This window comes from Bos taurus, chromosome 3, assembly GCF_002263795.3.
Source record: "Bos taurus isolate L1 Dominette 01449 registration number 42190680 breed Hereford chromosome 3, ARS-UCD2.0, whole genome shotgun sequence".
Classification (NCBI taxonomy): Eukaryota; Metazoa; Chordata; class Mammalia; order Artiodactyla; family Bovidae; genus Bos; species Bos taurus.
The window spans coordinates 14,098,928-14,117,573 of record NC_037330.1 but is presented as its reverse complement, the minus strand read 5'-3'; the positions used below and the strand labels follow the sequence as shown (position 1 = coordinate 14,117,573).

General features: G+C 49.0%; 2 protein-coding genes across 6 annotated transcripts; one reads left to right on the top strand and one right to left on the bottom strand.

The window, feature by feature from the left end:
• Nucleotides 1-6,138: 6,138 nt before the first annotated feature.
• ISG20L2 (interferon stimulated exonuclease gene 20 like 2) lies at nt 6,139-11,479 on the bottom strand. Of its 2 annotated transcripts, none has more exons than XM_024988684.2 (4): nt 11,204-11,479; nt 9,759-10,500; nt 7,739-7,939; nt 6,139-7,038 (listed from the first exon to the last, which is right to left on the bottom strand). In XM_024988684.2, exons 2-4 carry the CDS (start codon nt 10,491-10,493, stop codon nt 6,925-6,927), a joined length of 1,050 nt encoding a protein of 349 aa, XP_024844452.1. In that variant the 5' UTR covers nt 10,494-10,500; nt 11,204-11,479; the 3' UTR covers nt 6,139-6,924.
• Nucleotides 11,480-11,654: 175 nt separating this feature from the next.
• METTL25B (methyltransferase like 25B) lies at nt 11,655-18,626 on the top strand. Of its 4 annotated transcripts, NM_001015641.1 has the most exon segments (8): nt 11,655-12,018; nt 14,557-14,681; nt 14,833-15,025; nt 15,502-15,564; nt 15,808-15,951; nt 16,401-16,885; nt 17,668-17,852; nt 18,286-18,624. In NM_001015641.1, coding segments are annotated over 8 exon segments (1,428 nt in total). In that variant the 5' UTR covers nt 11,655-11,907; the 3' UTR covers nt 18,408-18,624.
• The last annotated feature ends 20 nt before the right edge of the window (nt 18,627-18,646 follow it).

Genomic DNA, 18,646 nt, shown 5'->3' with positions numbered 1-18,646 from the left:
GTGGCAAGGGCTCACCAGGATCCCTCCCTGAGCTCAGCAGTGCCACTAGATGTCACTTACCCATTTAGTCACTGCCTGGAGGAAATGCTGCAACCCTGACTGTCCACCCAGAAACGGTGGCAAACCTCCACCCCTGACCACACACTGGGTCCCCTACTGGTGAGGGTGCGTGTACTTCCTGAGCTATCTGGTGGGCTAGTATGTACAGGAACTTGGGTGAGAGTTGAAAGACCAAAGATGCCAGTCTTGGCTTACACATCTGTTCAGCATCAACCGCACAAGAGATCATCTATGTGTGCAAAGTTAATCAGTTTCAGATAAGGCTACTTACCAGCTCCTCCGCCTCAACTCCTGTCATCTCTGGCCTAGATTACAGCAAGAACCTCCGCTTTGGTTTTCTGTTCCCACTCTCTTCCAGTCACAGCACCCACGGGGAGTCCTTTAAATCCTGAGTCAGTTCACACCATTGTTCAAAACCCTGCACTGGTGCCCGTTTCACGCAGATAGTAAGTCCCAGGGCTTACAATGGCCTACAAGGGTCTATATCATGGGCCTACGTCTCCCCTGCTCACTGACCCCCCAGCCCCTACCCCCTCCCCTTGGCTTCCTCTGTTCCAGCCGTGCTGCTCCCTAAATATATCAAGCATTACTCCTGCCTTTGCACTGACCTCTTTCTCTGGAATATTCTTCCCCCAGATATTTACTTGACTTGCTCCTTCACGTCTTTCAGTTCTGCTCAAATGTCACTTCCTCAAAAATGCCTTCTCTAAACAAACCGTCTAGAATCTTATGTACACATATCTGCCTTATCCCCTTACTTTTTTTCATATCACTCATCATCCCCACTACAAGGGAGGTCTGTGCAGACTCCACTGGCCTACGATAGCACCTGGTTTGTGCTCAGTAAATATTTCTTGAACAAATGGATGAAAAGTGAATGACTTCAGCCAAAATCAATGACTACTAAGGCTGAAAAAAATATCTTTCATTAGTACACTTGTTCTTGATTTAATCATTTATTTAACTGTCCTTGAAGATTGAAGGCAGGAGGAGAAGGGGACGACAGAGGATGAGATGGTTGGATGGCATCACCGACTCAATGGACATGAGTTTGGGTAAACTCCAGGAGTTGGTGATGGACAGGGAGGCCTGGCGTGCTGTGGTTCATGGGATCGAAAGAGTCGGACAAGACTGAGCGACTGAACTGAACTGATAGGTGCATAAAAGAGGTACTCTGATAAAAATCAGGTCTGAAAATGAGAGGGATACAGCCATACAGCCGTGGTGGAGGCCATGCCCACTGGCTGGGAGAGTTCAGAACTCTCCATGATGCCCCAGCTGCCCTCTTAGAAATCCCAACCCAGCTCATTAAGGCTCAGAGAATGTGTTTATGCATCTTCAACTCCTTGTTTGCAGCATCTGTCCACCTCAGGTCCCTGAGGATCTAGCTCAAGCTCCCCATCCTCCTGTTTCTAGTCCTGGGGAATTCCCTGGTGGTCCAGTGGTTAAGACTCTGGGCTTCCACTGCAGGGCACATGGGTTCCATCCCTAATCAGGGAACTAAGATCCCCACACACTGCGTGGCACAACCCCCCAACTTTGCCCCCCACAATATATATATATATTCATATATATATATGAAATCCTGTGGCCCCCTGGGGGCTTCCAGCACTTACTCAACAGGTCAGCCTCTCAGGTCCTTGATTCCACAGACTTCATCAACCTCGTCTCCATCTAGGTTTAGGCACTTGCCTCGGGGACCACACACTGTCAGCTGTGAGCATTTAAACTCTTCACTTTTCTGTTTGGGTTGCTGAATGATGCTAGAAAAAAAATGTGACAAGCAGTTTGCAGGGGTCCTGCAAATTCACTTTCTGACCTCAATCAGGAGCTCTGCCGTTGCTCAGAGGCCCTTCCTTGTGTTCTCAGTCAGCTCACTCTCCTGTCTTCTTGGTGGCTGCTCCACACTGTCTTTATTCTTTCCAAGTTTCTGTCCCTTGGCTTCCCCCTCATACTCAGCTGACCATTCTGCCTCCAATTTAATGAGCAAGCAAGGTCACCAGACCCTAATCACTTTATTCCACCATCATCCCAAGCCAGCTCCAAGAATTACCTTGCAGTAAAGTGGTTAGGACTCTGCGCTCTTAACACCAAGGGCCTGGGTTCAATCCCTGCTCAGGGAACTAGGACTACACAAGCTGCCACGTGGCCAAAAAGCACCCCCAAAACAAAACAAAACCCAACCATCTCCATCTGCCATCTGCCTTACTGTTTCCTCTTTTCTTTCTGACCCAGCAGACAAGGGATCCTGATTGCTGGCCAAGGCTAAGCTTGGCATCCCTCCCCTCTACTCTTTCAGGATCCACTGTAGCTTAATTCACCTGCCCTCTCACGAGCCAAGTTATGCTCTGCTGGCTTTGTCTATTGGCGCCTTCAGCCCTCACACTCCCACAGCAACCCTCATCTGCTTCCCTTCAGAGCCAACAAAGAACAGCTCACAGCCACTCCTTCCTCGCCTCGTTTATTCTCCAGCCTGTCTCGGCTGAGCTGCTGCCGCCCCTCTCAGACGCTGCTCAGATAAAGGGCACTGAATTGCTACAAAACAGACCCTTTTGTTGGCTCTCATCGGACTGGCTGTCCATGCTGTTAATGCTACCTCCCCCGTCCTGGGAGGAGTCTCCTTAGCTGTCCTCTTACCTGATGGTCCTCTCTCAGACCTCTCTTCCTCCAGCAGCTTCTAAGGACGGGTACTTCCTGAGACTCTGATTTTGACCTGCTCTTTATATGCCTTTGTATAAAGGCTTCATTCCAAGCCAAGGCTTTTATCTTACTATTGTGCTCTTGTCTCCTAGTTTGCAGCCCCAGATCTCATTTACTCTGCTAAACTCCAGTCTGGTACATCCAGCTGCTGGCTGGATATCTACACTTGGGTATCTTCAAGAAGCTCAAAGTCAACCCAATCAATACCCAAGTCATCTTCCTCAAAAACCTGCTCTCCTGCCCACCATACACTCTGTCTTGGTTAATGGCACCACTGCTGTCTATCCACTGTAGTTCAGAAATATCAAGGCAACCTTTAATCCCCTTGCTCTGATCTCTAAATCTTCTTGATTCTACCTTCTCAGTGATGCTCATATGCACCTTCCCAATTCATTAATTCAGGACTACATCACTGCTCATCAGATTACTCAAACAGAAGAACTCATGTTCTGGCCCTACTCAATCTTGCTTCCATTTGGCTGCCAGCATTGTCTTCCTAAAACTGAAATCTGATCACATCACTCCCCTATTTTAAATTCTTCGGCGACTCTAGACAGTGCTTGCCACAGGGCATTGATATCAATTTACTGGTTTCTCTGCTTCAGGTTACTATAAGCAACTGGGGGCACATGCCATTTCTGTGTGCCTAGCACAATGCCTGGCACATAGCAAGTGTTTAATAATAAACATTTGCGTGGCAGGATGCCAACCTCATCAGATGCTGCCTGGCTGTGTTACCAACCCAGTCAGAGAGTGGTTAAGAGCTGAGGCTCCAGACAGACAGACCTGGCAGGTCTGCATGCCAGCACTGCCAACTTCCAGCTGTTTAGCCTAGGGAAGATGTCTTACTTTTCGTCAGCCTCAGTTTCCTCAACTGTTCAATTGGAATACTACCATCTCCCTTACGGAGAGTAGGACCACGCTCCTAAAGACTCAGCACAGTACCTGACTCAGAGAAGCACTCAACAAATGGCTGCCATTATTATTATTAATGATAGCAACCATTAGCTAGACTTCAAAGTTAGAAGAGAACCCCAGGATTTTAACACCAGAACCACTGAGGCTCCTAGGAAGCAAACTGATTTACCAGCACAAACTGAGTAAGTAGCAAAATCAAAATTGATGTCTAGCGTCTACATAGCAATAAAATGCTCTTCTGCTATCAACTGTTTGGTGGACTTGCCCTAAGTTACAGGGTAAATGAAAAGTGCATTGTGAACAATACACAGCCTGTAATGCAGGATATTCATAAGTGCCCTTGGCAAGGTACAGCTGCACACATGGGAATCTGTGTCTCTAAACTTGGACTTAGGCTAATGTGCCTTGGGGCAAGTTCATAATTACAGTACTGTTCATCTTTCCTTCTGTCAGCTGTAATCATCTGTTAAACTAGGAATCAAGTGATTCCTTGTTAGAGTCTTGATTCAATCAGTGGTTTTTTTTTTTGGCTGTACCACGTGGTTTGTGGGATCTTAGTTCCCTGACCCGGGATTGAACCTGGGCCCTCTACAGTGAGGCTGTGGAGTCCTAACCACTGGATTCCCAAGGAATTCCCTCAACCAGTGGCTTTTAAGGGTAGAGAGAATGGCAGCACTATGACCTGAAATTTCAAAGTACACTTCCCCTCCCAAGAATCACTTTACTATATGACATTTCAAAAGATCAGTGTGTTTGGCAGCATATACTTCTCCCACTCTTTTGCCCTTTATTGTTCTCACCTGCAGAAGGGGGCTCAGCATTAGGAAGTATCAAGACATGGAAAGAGTATTTGTCGGAAGAACATTTGTTTTCTTGTGCATATGCTCCAAAGGGCCTCAAACTTAAGGCAAACCAGGACTTGCTGATTGGTATTTAGGTAGAAATCTGCAATGGGGCTTATCTGTCATCAACTGGATGAAGCCTGAGAACAAAGGGGCAGAGAAAGAAGGGGATTAAAGTACAGGGATCCCCAGGCACCCTGCAGGGTGAGCTGGGCTCTGACCAGGAAGTATATGAGAAAAGAGCGGGAAAATGGTTGCAAGGTCCTCTGGTCTCCAGGTTCTTTTTGGTGAGCAAAAGTGAGACTTAGCCCTTCCCAATGCTGGACGGAGGGCGCCTGAGTCGGGGGGTGAAGTAGAGCATAAAAGCCAAGTGCAACTAGAGATTACCATACTAAGTGAAGTAAGTGAATAAGAGAAAGACGAATACCATATGATATCACTTATATGTGGAATCTAAAACATGACACAAACGAACTTGTCTGTGAAACAGAAACAGACGCACAGAGAACAGACACGTGGTTGCCAAGGAGGGAGGTGGAGGGGATGGATCAGGAGTGTGGGGTTAGCAGCTGTAAACTGTTAGATACAGAATGAACAAGGTCCTACTGCAGAGCACAGGGAACTATATTCAACATCGTATGGTAACACAGTGGAAAATAACATGAAAAAGACTATATGATTGTTATATATAACTGAGTCACTTTGTTGTACATCAGAAACAATATTGTAAATCAACAGTATACTTCATAAAATAAATTACCCAGCCAGGTACCCTAAAACCTGAACTCAAAAGAGAATTTTCCACTTAGCTTCTAGTTTCCTGATTGCAATGTAATTAAGACTCACATTCATTTAAGACTTGTAACCCGTTTTTGGTGTGACCTTCCTACATTATTCCCACTTAAGAGATGTGTAAGAGCGCCTAGCGCTTCTTTGTGAAGTGTCATGGACATTGCTTATGTTGGGTTCAACAGGAACCAACTTGCTCAGAGCTCAACAGCTGCCTGTTCAAGCAGATGCTGCAGTGCGGGACACAGCAGCAAGACCACGTCCAAGGTCTCATTTGGCTGCAGCAAATTCCCTTCTATAGGCAGCCGCAACTGTGACTCTGGCCTCTGGAGCCAAAATAGCCACTCAAGAGGGCAAGAGTCTCGGTGTATACACGGAGTCTGCATTCTCTCAAGACAGAGCGCAGACAGTGATCCCAGCCACAAGGTCAGACCTGTGACTCACTTTCCCAACATCAGGGTGTGTACCACCAAGGAAGAGCTGGCAGGAGCAACCAGGCTGGCGTCACCGAGCACCTTTCTCCCCCGCTCCATCCCTCCCACATGCCCACTCTCTGAGTCACTCTCCTGGTCACATACCCTGTGTGAGGGTGTTCGTGCGGCTTGAAGCGTCGTTTCAGGTGTGCTTGTTGATCTGTGGTAGGGCCGAGAAGGCAGCAGAGCACACGGGCGACAGACAAAGGCTTGGTCAGCGCTTCCCGATGACTCCCAGCAAACCAGGGTCCATCAGTGTCATCCAAAGACCCAGCCCCCCTGGCAGAGCTACAGTGCTAAGGAGTCTGTGGCAAAGCTATTTAATGTGAAGTTATAAAGAAAACACCACACAACTGTTTTTCCTTTATAAAAAATTTATCAAGGGAATAATTTGCATTTTCAGAGGCTTGGTTTAGCAAAGTAAAAGACTAAAACTCATTGAAACACTTTAAAATTCTTCTTTAACCTAGCAAGTGGGATTTAAATTAAATAAATTCTCTATCACTTTAGGAGACTGCTTTCCTAAATCAGAAAAATTGATTTCCAAGTCACTCTCTTACCTCTGCTGCCCATAACCCTAAGGAGAAGTAAACCTCACCAGGAATGGCTCCTCCGGAATTCAAGGTGGAAAGAATAGGTGATATCCCAACACAAACCAGATGTAGACTCTGAGCAGAAAGCAGAGTCTGAGAGATGCATTGTGATCATACAAGTTATCATCCAACAGGATACTTCTGAGAGTGAAAGAGAGTGCTGTTAATTGCTTGAGAGGAAAGGCATAATGAGACACATGGCCACCCTAGCGATAAGGCAGTTTGGGAAAAGACATTTCCCAGTTTGCCGTGCCCTTTGAAAGTCAAAAGACTTTCCCAGAAGCAAAGCACCTTGGGACACATGGTTAGCACCATTTAAGAGGTAAACGGCCCGGGGGTGGGTTCTGACATGGAGGCGTCCTCCTTCCAAGTAACGTTAACCAGACACACAACACCTGAAGTGAATTTCAATGGATGCTAAGCCTGGGGTGCAGCCTCCCTCTCCCAGAACCCCTGGCTTCCAAGGTGCGGCGCTGGTGGGGCTGTCCATGGCCTACTGCCCCGCCCTGGCTGTGTTGCTGCTTCCGCCTGCCGCATCGCCAGTGACCCCTAGTCTTTAGGGGGATTCTGGGCCAGGTGCTGTTCCCATTCAACTTCAACCAACTTGTACAGCTCCATGGTGGCCTGAGCATCTTCCACTGAGGAATGTCCACTTTTCCCAGCCTGAACAAGGGAGGAAGAAAAGAGCATGAGGCTACAAGAGGCCATTTCCTCCCTTCCCAACTGGTTCTCTCCAACCTCAGTGATGCTGCTGCTTGTGCAGTTAGCGGGCTGCAAAGGCAGACCTCTGGTGGGGCCCCACTCATCACCTGATTTCAGGGGTTCAACTCCTATACTATGGTGTGCCTCAGTCCTTTCTGTGGCAACAAGTACACACCATATTGTTCTACATTCTTCTGTAGAAGCAGAACAGACCTGATCATAGACAGACCTTCTGAGTCTTCCATCTTCCCTAGTTCCTTAACTAATCTATGTATGACATGTCTATACTCTCATGCCAGGCAGACCACCCCCTCTTTGACTGCCAAACATATGAAATACTAAGAGGCCCCTGAAGCCACTTTATGGTCAGTTAGGCCACCACATCTACCTGCTTCCCATTTTTCTTACTTAGGGTTTTAGTCCCACTTTTAGGCTTTTTTCCTTTTCCAAGTACCCTGGGGAACACTCTGGGAAGCAGGAAACAAGAACTGTTATGCCTAAGTAGAGATGGACCTCTCTGCCCAAAGTTCTTCCCATCAGAGCATCTCCCCCTGGATCTTTCTACAGTCAGAGGAATCTGAGTGTCAGAGCCTGGAGAGAGGCACCAGGTGAGCCTTTCCCGTCCAAGCCAGGGGTCTGGCAGCCTTTGGGGAGACGCTACCTGGATGTCCCGGTTCAACAGCTTCTTGGTGAGACTCTTCAGAGACATGGTGGCGTTCTCTGGGCAGTCAGCCTTACGGTTGAGGAGGGGGATATGAGAGGTGTCTCGTGTGAGGGACTTGGGATGAATGTACTGAAGGGCTTTGAAGTCGTTGTGGATGGCATGCCCCACCACTATCTTCCCGGCCAGAATCTTCAAGATCTGAAACAGACATGGAAGAGGAGGTGGTAAGAAGCACGACTCACAGATGCAGCCTCTGCATTCTAAAAGTCCAACACAGCTCTAAGTCCTCCTAGGCTCTTTTCACCACTTGCTCACCTGTCTCATCCCTGAAATGCCTTCTCCCACAAGTTTTCTTTTACCTGAAATCCATCTCCTCTCCCTGAGGTAAAAGTAGGCATCTTTCATGGTGTAACCCTGTTTGGACGCCTAGCCAGTGGTTCCTTATTGTCGCATTAATTTCTACCTCAATGTGATGTTCATGTAATTACCTAGTTCAGTCCTGGCTTGATACTTGAAGTTCTTTAACCATGATAATTGTTACGTTGGCCTTAGATACAGGCTGGGACAATTACTGTAAAGATGGGCTCCAGGGAGGTAATGGAAGCCCCCAATTATATGCAAATTGATATGCGTATGTTTCTGTGTTTGTTTTGGGAGGGAATCTATGGCTTTCATCAGACTCTCAAAGGGCCTACAAGCTATAAAAAATTAAAAATTGGGAATTAAGAATTGGCAGTCCAGTGGTTAGGACTCAGCACTCTCACTGCCAGGGGGACCAGGTTTGATCCCCAGTTACAGAACAAAGATCTCACAAGCCTCAAGGTATGCCCCACCCCCTAAAAAAAAAGATTCATTTCCAATGAGGATGTCGAAAGAATATGCCATGAACTCTGAGGGCTGTTACCAAAATGGGGTTCCAAACAGACCGCGAAAGAGTTAACAGGCCTGGAATCAATGCCTGGCCTCTCAATGGGACCCCCTTGGAAGGGTACAGACTCATTTGAATGTACTTTGGTCTCATACCCCAGCTTGGGCACTGATTTTTATGATGAAAACCAGATATAGTCTAATCAACTTGGTATTTAGTCGCCCCTACAGTTTACTGACCACTAACACCTTTACTTTGCATTAATTTTAACACACAGCCTTCATTAAAGCTAAGTGGATGTGCTGTTTCAGACCCACCCGATCTTCTGACTCTCCCGAGCCTTTGCTCACACTTGAGGGTGCACAGGATGTTCTTTAACTCTTCATGTTCTTTCTAAAATCTAGCTGATGAAATTCCTCCAACTTACTGCTCTGGCATATGAGAAATGACTGGAACAGTGTGTCTAGACAAGACAAAGAATGTGGAGCTGAAATTACACAGTGGATCAAGGGTGCCCTCTGGAGGCCTTCCAAGACCAGCAGCTCCTTTCCGCTTCCCCTCTACCAGCTCATCCTCCTTTCCTGTTCATTCAGCGTGCCTCCAGTTTTCAGCATAGAGCTTACAGTGGCTAGGATTGTTCAGTGAATGAGATGAGAACCCCAGCATATCAGGCCTGTGTCTTTTACCCCCTTCACTGCAGGCTGCCTGTTCCAGTTATCCACCAACTTTCCACACTGCCACAGGCCACTTCTTGCTTGGGAAGCGCCCTCCACCTCTCTGTTCTCAACCCCAGCCCCACCTCTACAAGGTATTCTCAAATTGAGCCCTTTCCCCCTGGCACTCATGCCTGCTACTCTGTCCATCACAGGTTGCTGTTTTTCTAGCAGAGTCCCAATTAGCCAGATGAGGATTCCACTTGGGATCTAAAACAGATCTAATACAGTTTATTACACCAGCTATTTGTAAGTTTCCAGGTTCTTACCACTCTTCATCCCAAAAGAAAAGCCTTCTTTATCTGCTACTCCCATCCACTCCAACCATCCCTCCACAATCCTTTGGTGCCTTCCCAGAGTGATATCCTTTGCTGAAAAATGATTTGGACCTTGCCCTATCTGCTTCGCTGCTACCACCATCCCTCATGCCTCCTACCTGGTTCCGAGCAATCTTGAAGGGTGTAGCATTCACCATGTGCTGCTTCCGGATACCACTCCATCTGGTCCGGTAGTCCACAATGTGGCAGGGGGGGAGGATGTACTCATCATAGAGCACATCTCCGTCGTAGTTGACAATGCTACATCGAGCCAAGGAACTGACATGCCCCTTGGGTCCAGTACCCACCATCTCACAGTCAATTGCCACCATCTTCCCCGGTATCTTCTGGGATACCCCAGAGTATTTATTCTCTGAATGTGTATGGGTGGAGTTCTGTGGGCCATTCTTGGGTGGAGGATTCTTCTGGGATCCCTTCTTCTGGGGGCGAGTTGGGTGGCTCTTAATCTTTGGTAGGGCGCTCTGGAACTCCCCCAGCAAATCTACTTTAGCCACAACAGAACCAGCCTTCTGTGAAGGGGCAGGAGTCAGCCAAGGCACTGCAGCTTTCTTGTCCAGGGACTGCTCTGACCCACTGCTGGAGGCAGCTGTTGTCTTCTTCTTTGGAAGGGGAGTGGCCTTCCAAGTGCCATCTACCCTGGGAGTTTCCCCTTTCTGTGAAGGTTCTGAGTGCAACTTAGGCACCTTGCTAGGGGGCTGCTTCTTCTTATTGAGGAAGCCTTTCCGTTCCAACAGTCGCCTCTTCTTGACAAATTTTCGGTGCTTGGCATTTCCCTCTAATGCCTTTTTGGGGGGAGGCTCGCCAAAATCCAGATTGAGGAGTAAGGTAGACATGATGACACTGGATGGTGAGAGAACAGTTGGGAAGAACAGCTTACAGATGAGAGGAAGATAGAAGACTCATCTGCTGAATCCCACAGACCAGCATTTGGAGGTTTGCAGCATACCCTAGGGAAGAAAGCGATCCTGATAACGGAGCCCATAGGCTTGGGAATCAATAAGACCCATCTTTGCAGGACTTAAGAGAGAGGAAAGACATCAGAATAACCTCTCAAATAATGTGAAATGACAGAAGGAGAACTTCATTCTGAACCAGGAAGCCTGGATTCTAGAAAGCTCCACAATTCACCAGCTGTATGGTATTAGGAAGGCCATGTCCCCTCTCTAGATCTCAGTCTCATTTGTAAACTTAGGGGGTCGCAAAACCAACTAGCTGAAACTGCGATCTACAACGCCAGAATAGGTGAACTCTATCATCTGCCCATGGAGGGAACGTCTAAGTATGCTCAAAGGCAGTGACAGGTTTGGCAAAGTTGACCTCTGGATTACCCTAGCATCCCCACGCGGGTCCCACGAGTAGAGATACAAATTCAGGCACTCATCTCCCTCGTTTCCAGGTGGGGGAAATCTCCACATGCATCTCACTCAAGTCTCTGTCCCACGAAAGGACCTTTGACAACACACACTGGTGGGGGAAGGAACCGAGTCTAAGGATCAGCTGCCATCCACGCCGCGGAGCCTGCCTCGCACGCTCACTCACTTACCTCCTAGATGGACCCGCTAAGACCGGAAGCGCCAGGAGCCGGATGCGGAAATTGGCGCGCGTCGGCGGTGCCCAGGCCGGCAGGCCCGCGGGTTGGAACGCGCCGGAGGCCGGCGCCCGCGTACCCGCACGGCCCCTGTCTCCGGGAGCGAGGCCAGGGATTCCGAGTGTGTGGACAGCGGCAGCGGCGGCGGCGGCGGGGGCGGTGTGGGTGGGGGCGGGGGCGGGATGCGCTCCCCGGCCCCTCTAGCCCCGTGGAGGTACAACTCGAAGGTGTGGGGAAGCCTCGACAAACGGGAACTGAAATGCGCGGGACACCCCCCGGCCTCACTTCCGGAGAGGAGAGAAGTGTACGGGAAGGGGCGGGATCTGGAGGCGAGACCTGGTTCTTGGCCCGCCCCTATTCGTGAGCTGGGCACTGCGCGACACCACTGTGACGTCACTGCGCTGGCACCCCCGCCCCGCTAGTCTCAGACGTAGAAACCTTGGTGCTGTGGGACGTCGCGACCTGTGACGTCAGGAGTGCGCCTGAAGTCTTCACCCCCAGCCTGGAATCCCGGAAAGGCAACATCGGGGACCGGACACTTTTTCTTCTGAGACCACCTGAAGTGCTGAGCCCAGCCCGGGTCCCGGACCCGCGTGGTCCTGACCCTGGTTCTCTCCTCATTGCTTTCTCGCTCCCCGCGCCACCGTCTGGGCCCCGGAATGCCCGGGGTCTCCGCCCGGCGCCTCTCTCATGAAGAGAGGAGACAGCTAGCGGTGAACCTCACCCGGGTCGTGACGCTCTACCGTTCCATCCTGGACGCCTACATCATCGTGAGGCCACAGGGATGTGGGTGGGGTGCTCCTGCTTGTGTGATTGGCTACCTAGCCACGAATAGGGGAGAATCTGGAGAGTTAGCGTCTGATCTTTTTTTCTAATAGTTTTTTTTCAGTCTTTTGTCTGTACAAGAAAGGGTTAAAGCTGGGGCAAAACCCCCGATTCTTTTTTTCCCCTGATGACCTAAATATTAATATTTCTAGCATGTGGGTTGTTTTTCTAATCTCCTCGTGTCCAGAGTAATAAAGCGCATGGGCGTTTGAGCCATGCTGCTGCGGCAATGTTGAACTATCCCAGCAACATGTGAGGTGTTTTCAAGAACACACATGTTCGTTCATTCAGGTTTTGAATAAATTCCTGTTTTGCCATGTAACGGACAATTCTAACTTTGAAGTTAACAGAGTCGGACTAGAATCCAGCCTTCCCTATCCTGTTAACATTAGGCATAAAAATTCCTCCTAGCCCCAGATCCTCAGCTGTAAAATGGATCCCATTTTGAAGGATCATTGTGAAGAATAAATGAGATGATGTATAAATGCCACCAGCATCCACGGAATTATTCATTTCCCAAACCCAGAAGCCATCCTTGATTCAGCTCTTTTCTGATTCAGCTCTTTCAACAAGTCTGTTGATTCAACAGAATTCACCAAATTCACCCATATGCCTCCATTGACACTGCTACCACCCTAGGTCAAGCCAACATCATCTCTCTTCTGGACTACTTCCTAACTGATTTCTGTATTTGCTTCCTCCCTTCCATACCCATTTCTTCACAAAACAGACTGTTCTAAAAATGTAAATCTGATCGTGACATTTCTTGCTTCCTAGGTACTCTGGGATTTCACAGGAGGCGCTAGGGGTAAAGAATTCGTCTGCCAATGCAGGAGACCCAAGAGATGTGGGTTCAATTCCTGGGTTGACAAGATCCCCTGGAGTAGGAAATGGCAACCCACTCCAGTATTCTTGCCTGGATCCTAATTATAGTTACCATTACCTATAAAACCCTACAAGCTCCCTTTTAAACCTGATCACATTTCATTCTCTCCCACATTCACTATACTACATATACACTGGCTTGATCAGGGCCTTTGCACTTACTGATCTTCCTGGAATGTTTTTCCTCAACAGAAAGGCAATTGAGTAGGGTGGTTAAGGGCAAAACTCTAGGGTTGAATTGGTTTCATATTCTAGCTGTACTACTTACTAGCTTCTTGACTTGGACAGATTAATGAAATGCATTAACATATATAAAATGTTACAGTATCTGGCATATTAAAGTATTCTGTATTTGCTACTACCTGAATTTTTAAAAGTTGAGATAGAATTGACATGTAACATTTTAGTTTCAGGAGTGTAATGTAATGATTCCTATTTGTATATATTATGAAATAATTGTTCAGTAGCTAAGTTGTGTCTGACTCTATGTGACCCCATGGACTGCAACACACCAGGCTTCCCTGTCCACCACTGTCTCCCAGAGTTTGTTCAAATTCATGTCCATTAAATGAATTCATGTCCACTGCATCAGTGATGCTATCTAACCATCTCTTGCATCAGTTAATATCCATCGCTGTACATAGTTAATTTTTTTCTTACGATGAGAACTTTTAAGATCTACTGTCAGCAACTTTCAGACATAGAATATAGTAGTATTTACAACAGTCACCATATTATACATCTCCATGACATTTACATTGTAACTGGAGGTTTGTACTTTTTGACCCTCCTCACCTATTTTACTTACCTCCGCCCCTGCCTCTGGGCAACCAAGGCATGCAGTGTTTCACATGTGCTGTATTACTCTAAGAGTACACTCTCAAACTCTCCATTATGTTACTGTCTCATTAGTGTTTTATTGTCTATGTGGCTCTTGATGTTACTTGAAATAATTTCTTTAAATGTTAACTCTGCAAGAGCAGCGATCTTGTCTGTTTGTTTTGTTGTTTGTATCCCCTGAGCTTAGGATAGAACTTGATGCCTAAGCAAAGCTCCAGAATTTGTGTTGAACAAATAAATGAATAAAAATACATTCTGGCAGGGAATCCCTGGTGGTCCAGTGGTTAGGACTTGGCGTTTTCACTGCAGAGAGCCCAGGTTCAGCCCCTGGTCAGGGAACTAGGATCCCACATGTCACATGTGATGACCAAAAATAAAAACAAACATTTTGGCATATATAATGTCTGGCGTCTGTGGTGTCTGGCACATGTAACAGTAGGTTACTAGATGGTAACATACTGATAGTGTGTGTTAGTCACTGCTGTGTTAAGGAGGCAGGTGCAAAGCCACCACACATGCCCTTAAGTTCAGCTGAGTGGCGGACACACATATAAACAAGGGGGACTTTGCTAAAAGGAGAAGTGTGTCCAGAATGCAATTTGGGCTCAGGAAGGAGGGGAAGGCTAGAGCAGACTTCAGAGAAGTGACTCCGATGAGGAGAGGTTCCTGCTAGTTGCAGCTGGTGGCCATGTGTTGTGTGGGTAGGGAAGAATGGGAGGGGAAGTAGCCTGTTGATTGCTTCTCCCTTTCCCCTGCAGGAATTTTTCACAGACAACCTGTGGGGCACACTCCCTTGCTCATGGCAGGAAGCACTGGATGGACTGAACCCGCCACAGCTGGCCACGCTGCTGCTGGGGATGCCCAGAGAAGGGGAAGTGGCCAGGTATGGGCAAGAGGGACCCTGTGCTGGGGGACTCGGAGCTGAGCCCTGCAGGGAGCCATTGCTCAGTCTCACAGGGGCTTCCTGGGTTGTAAGCTGGCACACTCAGGATGCAATGGGACTATTCACTGGGGGCCTGGGCGGGCTATCTCAGGTACAGGTCGGTGTGGCCACTCACCCTGCTGGCCCTGAAGTCCACAGCCTATGCCCTGGCCTTTACCCGGACGCCTGGGTTTCAGACCCCCTCAGAGTTCCTGGAGAATCCCAGCCAGAGTTCCCGACTGACAGCTCCATTCCGGAAACATGTCAGGCCCAAGAAGCAGCATGAGATTCGGAGGCTGGGAGAGGTGAGGAGATGGCTGGGGTACAGGTAGTATCTGGGGGCCTTGGGGACTCCTTAAGTAATCCTATGGATTACAAAGGTTTGGGCACCTTTTATCACCTATAGGACCAGAGGCCCTAGAAGGTCCCTTCCTTGGCAGGTATACTGTAAGCCTATCTTCATCCTTTTGCTGGGTTGATTGGTGGCTATAGTTGAATCACTGTCTTATTCTTGTTCTGATAATCTTCACAGTCTGCTGATGGCATCACAGCAGGACTCTTGTTCTATGGGGACTGAATCACTGTCCTGAGAGGAGCAAAGATAGTAGCCTGAGCCGGGGTCAGCACACCCTATTTTGGTTTCCATGTCTCTTGTCTCTTCCATGGCACCCCCTACCCGTCTTCCTCTGCCATCCTCAGCTCCTCTCTGCTCTCCTTATGAGTGTTTGCCCTGGGAGCCAACAACCAATGGCCAGGGGGCCTTTGTTCCCTCTTCTTTCAGCTGGTGAAGAAGCTGAGTGACCTCACAGGCTGCACCCAGGTTGTGGATGTAGGCTCAGGCCAGGTGAGCCAGACCCATAATAGTCTGCTTTTGTTTTTTGTGTTTTTTTTTGTCATGGGGATAGAACAACTAGAAGGCGGGTTGTCAGGCCCAGAAGGGCAAGTAATAAGGAATGCAGGAAGTAAGCTGGGCAGAATTTAAGTCTCTAGGGGCCTGGTACTCAGGTGTCCAAACCATAGATAGGGATGGGGACTATGTAGGGGACCCTGAACAGGGCTGTCTTTACCCCCCTTCTTTTGACTCCAGGGCCATCTCTCCCGCTTCATGTCGCTGGGGCTGGGGCTGATGGTAAAGAGCATTGAAGGGGATCAGAGACTGGTGGAGAGAGCCCAGCGCCTAGACCAGGAGCTCCTACAGACTCTGGAGAAAGAGGAGAAGAGGAACCCAAAGGTAGACCAGCTCTTCCTGCAGCCAGGACCATGAGACCAGGACTGCCTTGGCTGAAACTAGGCACCAACGCTGAATTCTCTCTTTTAAATGTCTCAGCTCGAGACGGTGTGTCCCTGTTTCTGCTACCTCCTTCACCAAAGCCTCATCTTAAAGGCACTTTCTAGTTAAAAAGTGCTTTCTACACCGATACATCCTCCTCACAGCCAGCTGTACAAAGTGGCCAATCAGGTATCAGCCTCATTACAAATGAGGAAGCTGGTATTCAGAGATGAAAAGATTTGCAGTTAGTAATGACAGACGCAGTATCTATCCCATTTCCTCTGCCCCAGTTGCTCTCCCACCTTCCTCCTTGGGAAGGAACTCAGGACAGATCCCTTCCTGTGGCCCGAGGTGGTGTATGGACAGGAAACAGGCCTCATATCTGCCTTTGTTCTGTCCTACCTCCACAGGTGGTCCAAACTGGCCCTCGTCACCCCCCACACCACGTGGTTAGGTGGGTGGACCCCACGACCCTGTGTGAGGAGCTCCTGCTTCCGCTGGAGACCTCACCTCAGAGCAGGGCCCGCCTGCTGCTGACGGGCCTCCACGCCTGTGGGGATCTGAGTGTTGCCTTGCTGAGGCACTTCTGCTGCTGCCCTGAGGTGGTGGCCCTGGCTTCAGTGGGCTGCTGCTACATGAAGCTGAGTGACCCTGGTGGTTACCCACTGAGTCAGTGGGTGGCTGGGCTACCCGGCTATGAACTGCCCTACAGGCTTCGGGAGGGGGCCTGCCATGCCCTGGAGGAGTATGCTGAGCGGCTACAGAAAGCAGGCCCCAGCCTCCGAACCCACTGCTACCGCGCGGCACTGGAGACCGTCATCCGGTGTGCCCAGCCTGAGCTCCGGCGGCCAGGCGTGCAGGGGATTCCCAGGGTCCACGAGCTCAAGATCGAAGAGTGAGGCTGGGGGACGGGGCGGGGGGGTAAGATGGGGGGCATCACCTACTTGGGGTATGATTCCCCTCCCACCCCAACTTGTCAGCGTGTCCTAAAGAAAATCTAGACGTGCTGGGTTGGGGGAGGGGGTAGTGACTGAGTTCTGAGACAGCTTCAAATGTTCTTTAAAAGGCAGTTGTCACTCTTTTATCAAATTTTTGAAATGATAAAAATATGGCTAAATAATTGGACATATGTGCGTGCTAAGTCACCTCGTGTCTGACTTTTTGCAACGCTATGGACTGTAGCCCCCAGGCTCCTTTGTCCATGGGATTCTCCAGGCAAGAATACTGGAGTGGGTTGCCATGCCATCTTCCAGGGGATCTTCCTGACTCAGGGATCGAACCCCACATCTCTTAGTCTCCTGCATTGGCAGGCGGTTCTTTACCATTAGCGCCACCTGGGAAGCCCAAATAATTGGTTTGTCTAAAAATAAATTTTTGGATTGATTTGCTATTGAATGGACAGTTCACGGCCAGAAAACTCTTTAAATAAAAATGCATCTTAAGGGACTTCTTTGGTGTTCCAGTGGCACTCCCAATGCAGGGGCCCCAGGTTCGATCCCTGGTCAGGAAACTAGATCCCACATGGCACAACCAAGACCCAGCATAGCCAAATAAATATATATATATTTTAAATGCATCTTAAGCTAGAAAAGCAGAGCTGGAATTGAATTAGAAACAGACAGTTTGAATGGAGGAGTGACTTTCTAAGCTGAGTACTGTCTATGACTGACCCAACAGATATGTGCAGCGGGGGCTACAGCGGGTGGGGCTGGACCCCCACCTGCCACTGAATGTGGCTGCCCTTCGAGCTCACCAGGCCCAGGAGAACCGTGTGGTGGCCTTCTTCAGCCTGGCCCTGCTGCTGGCCCCACTGGTGGAGACGCTGATTCTACTGGACCGGCTGCTCTACCTTCAGGAGCAGGGTGAGGGGGGCCACACCAGGGACCCAGGGCTAGAGGGGCTAGAGCTCTAGGGGTCTCCTTCAGGTCCCCGCCCCTACACCTGCTGGGACTTGGCCCATCACCATGGTGATTCTAGGACCAGTAGCTGTTTCAGCATCAGACAGGGGTTGGGGGGGTGCTGTTAATGCAAATTCCTGCTGAATCTGGATGCCTGTCACCATAGGATAGGTGAAACATCCCTGAGGCGCATCTTAAGCCAGCATCCCTACAGTGTGTTGAGGCTTGCCTCCTCCCAAGTCAGCATCTCGGGCACTCATGTTCCTGGTAAAAGCGGGGTTTCCTTAGATCCCCTTGGGCCTCTCCTATGCGGAGAGGAGCTATGCCTACAGGTCAGGCAGGAAGTGGGTACAAGTTTGTTTCAATTCTCTCCTGAGTAGCCTTGCCTTTCTCACAGGCTTCCACGCTGAGCTCCTACCCATCTTCAGTCCCGAACTCTCTCCAAGAAACCTGGTTCTGGTGGCCACCAAAGGGCCTCTGGGTGAGGCCTTCTCTCTTCTGGAGACTGAAGACAACTGACGCAGCCAGAGGAAGGGTGCATCTCAGACCCTATCTGAAACTGCCAGGCACCACGCTGGGAGGCAGTCTTTGCCTCCTCAGCCAGAGAACCAGCATCCTGCATCCTCCCTGGCATCTGGGTTCCCTACAAACCAGCGTCATACTCTTTCTCTCCCTGTATATGTTATATAATATTATGCAGAAGTTTATTTTCAATTTATTAAAAAATTGAAATCTTTACTCGTCTACCATTTCTATTA

What these genes read in the sequence shown, in the direction of transcription:
- ISG20L2 (XM_024988684.2), bottom strand. Translation starts at nt 10,493, where the DNA reads ATGTCTACCTTACTCCTCAATCTGGATTTTGGCGAGCCTCCCCCCAAA. An exon ending in TCAAGATTGCTCGGAACCAG is followed by an intron (nt 7,940 to 9,758) that starts GTAGGAGGCATG and finishes TGTCTGTTTCAG; the next exon opens with ATCTTGAAGATTCTGGCCGG. An exon ending in TGTTGAACCGGGACATCCAG is followed by an intron (nt 7,039 to 7,738) that starts GTAGCGTCTCCC and finishes TCCCTTGTTCAG; the next exon opens with GCTGGGAAAAGTGGACATTC.
- METTL25B (XM_059884656.1), top strand. Translation starts at nt 11,908, where the DNA reads ATGCCCGGGGTCTCCGCCCGGCGCCTCTCTCATGAAGAGAGGAGACAG. An exon ending in AGAGAAGGGGAAGTGGCCAG is followed by an intron (nt 14,682 to 14,832) that starts GTATGGGCAAGA and finishes GGGCTATCTCAG; the next exon opens with GTACAGGTCGGTGTGGCCAC. An exon ending in AGATTCGGAGGCTGGGAGAG is followed by an intron (nt 15,026 to 15,807) that starts GTGAGGAGATGG and finishes TTTTGACTCCAG; the next exon opens with GGCCATCTCTCCCGCTTCAT.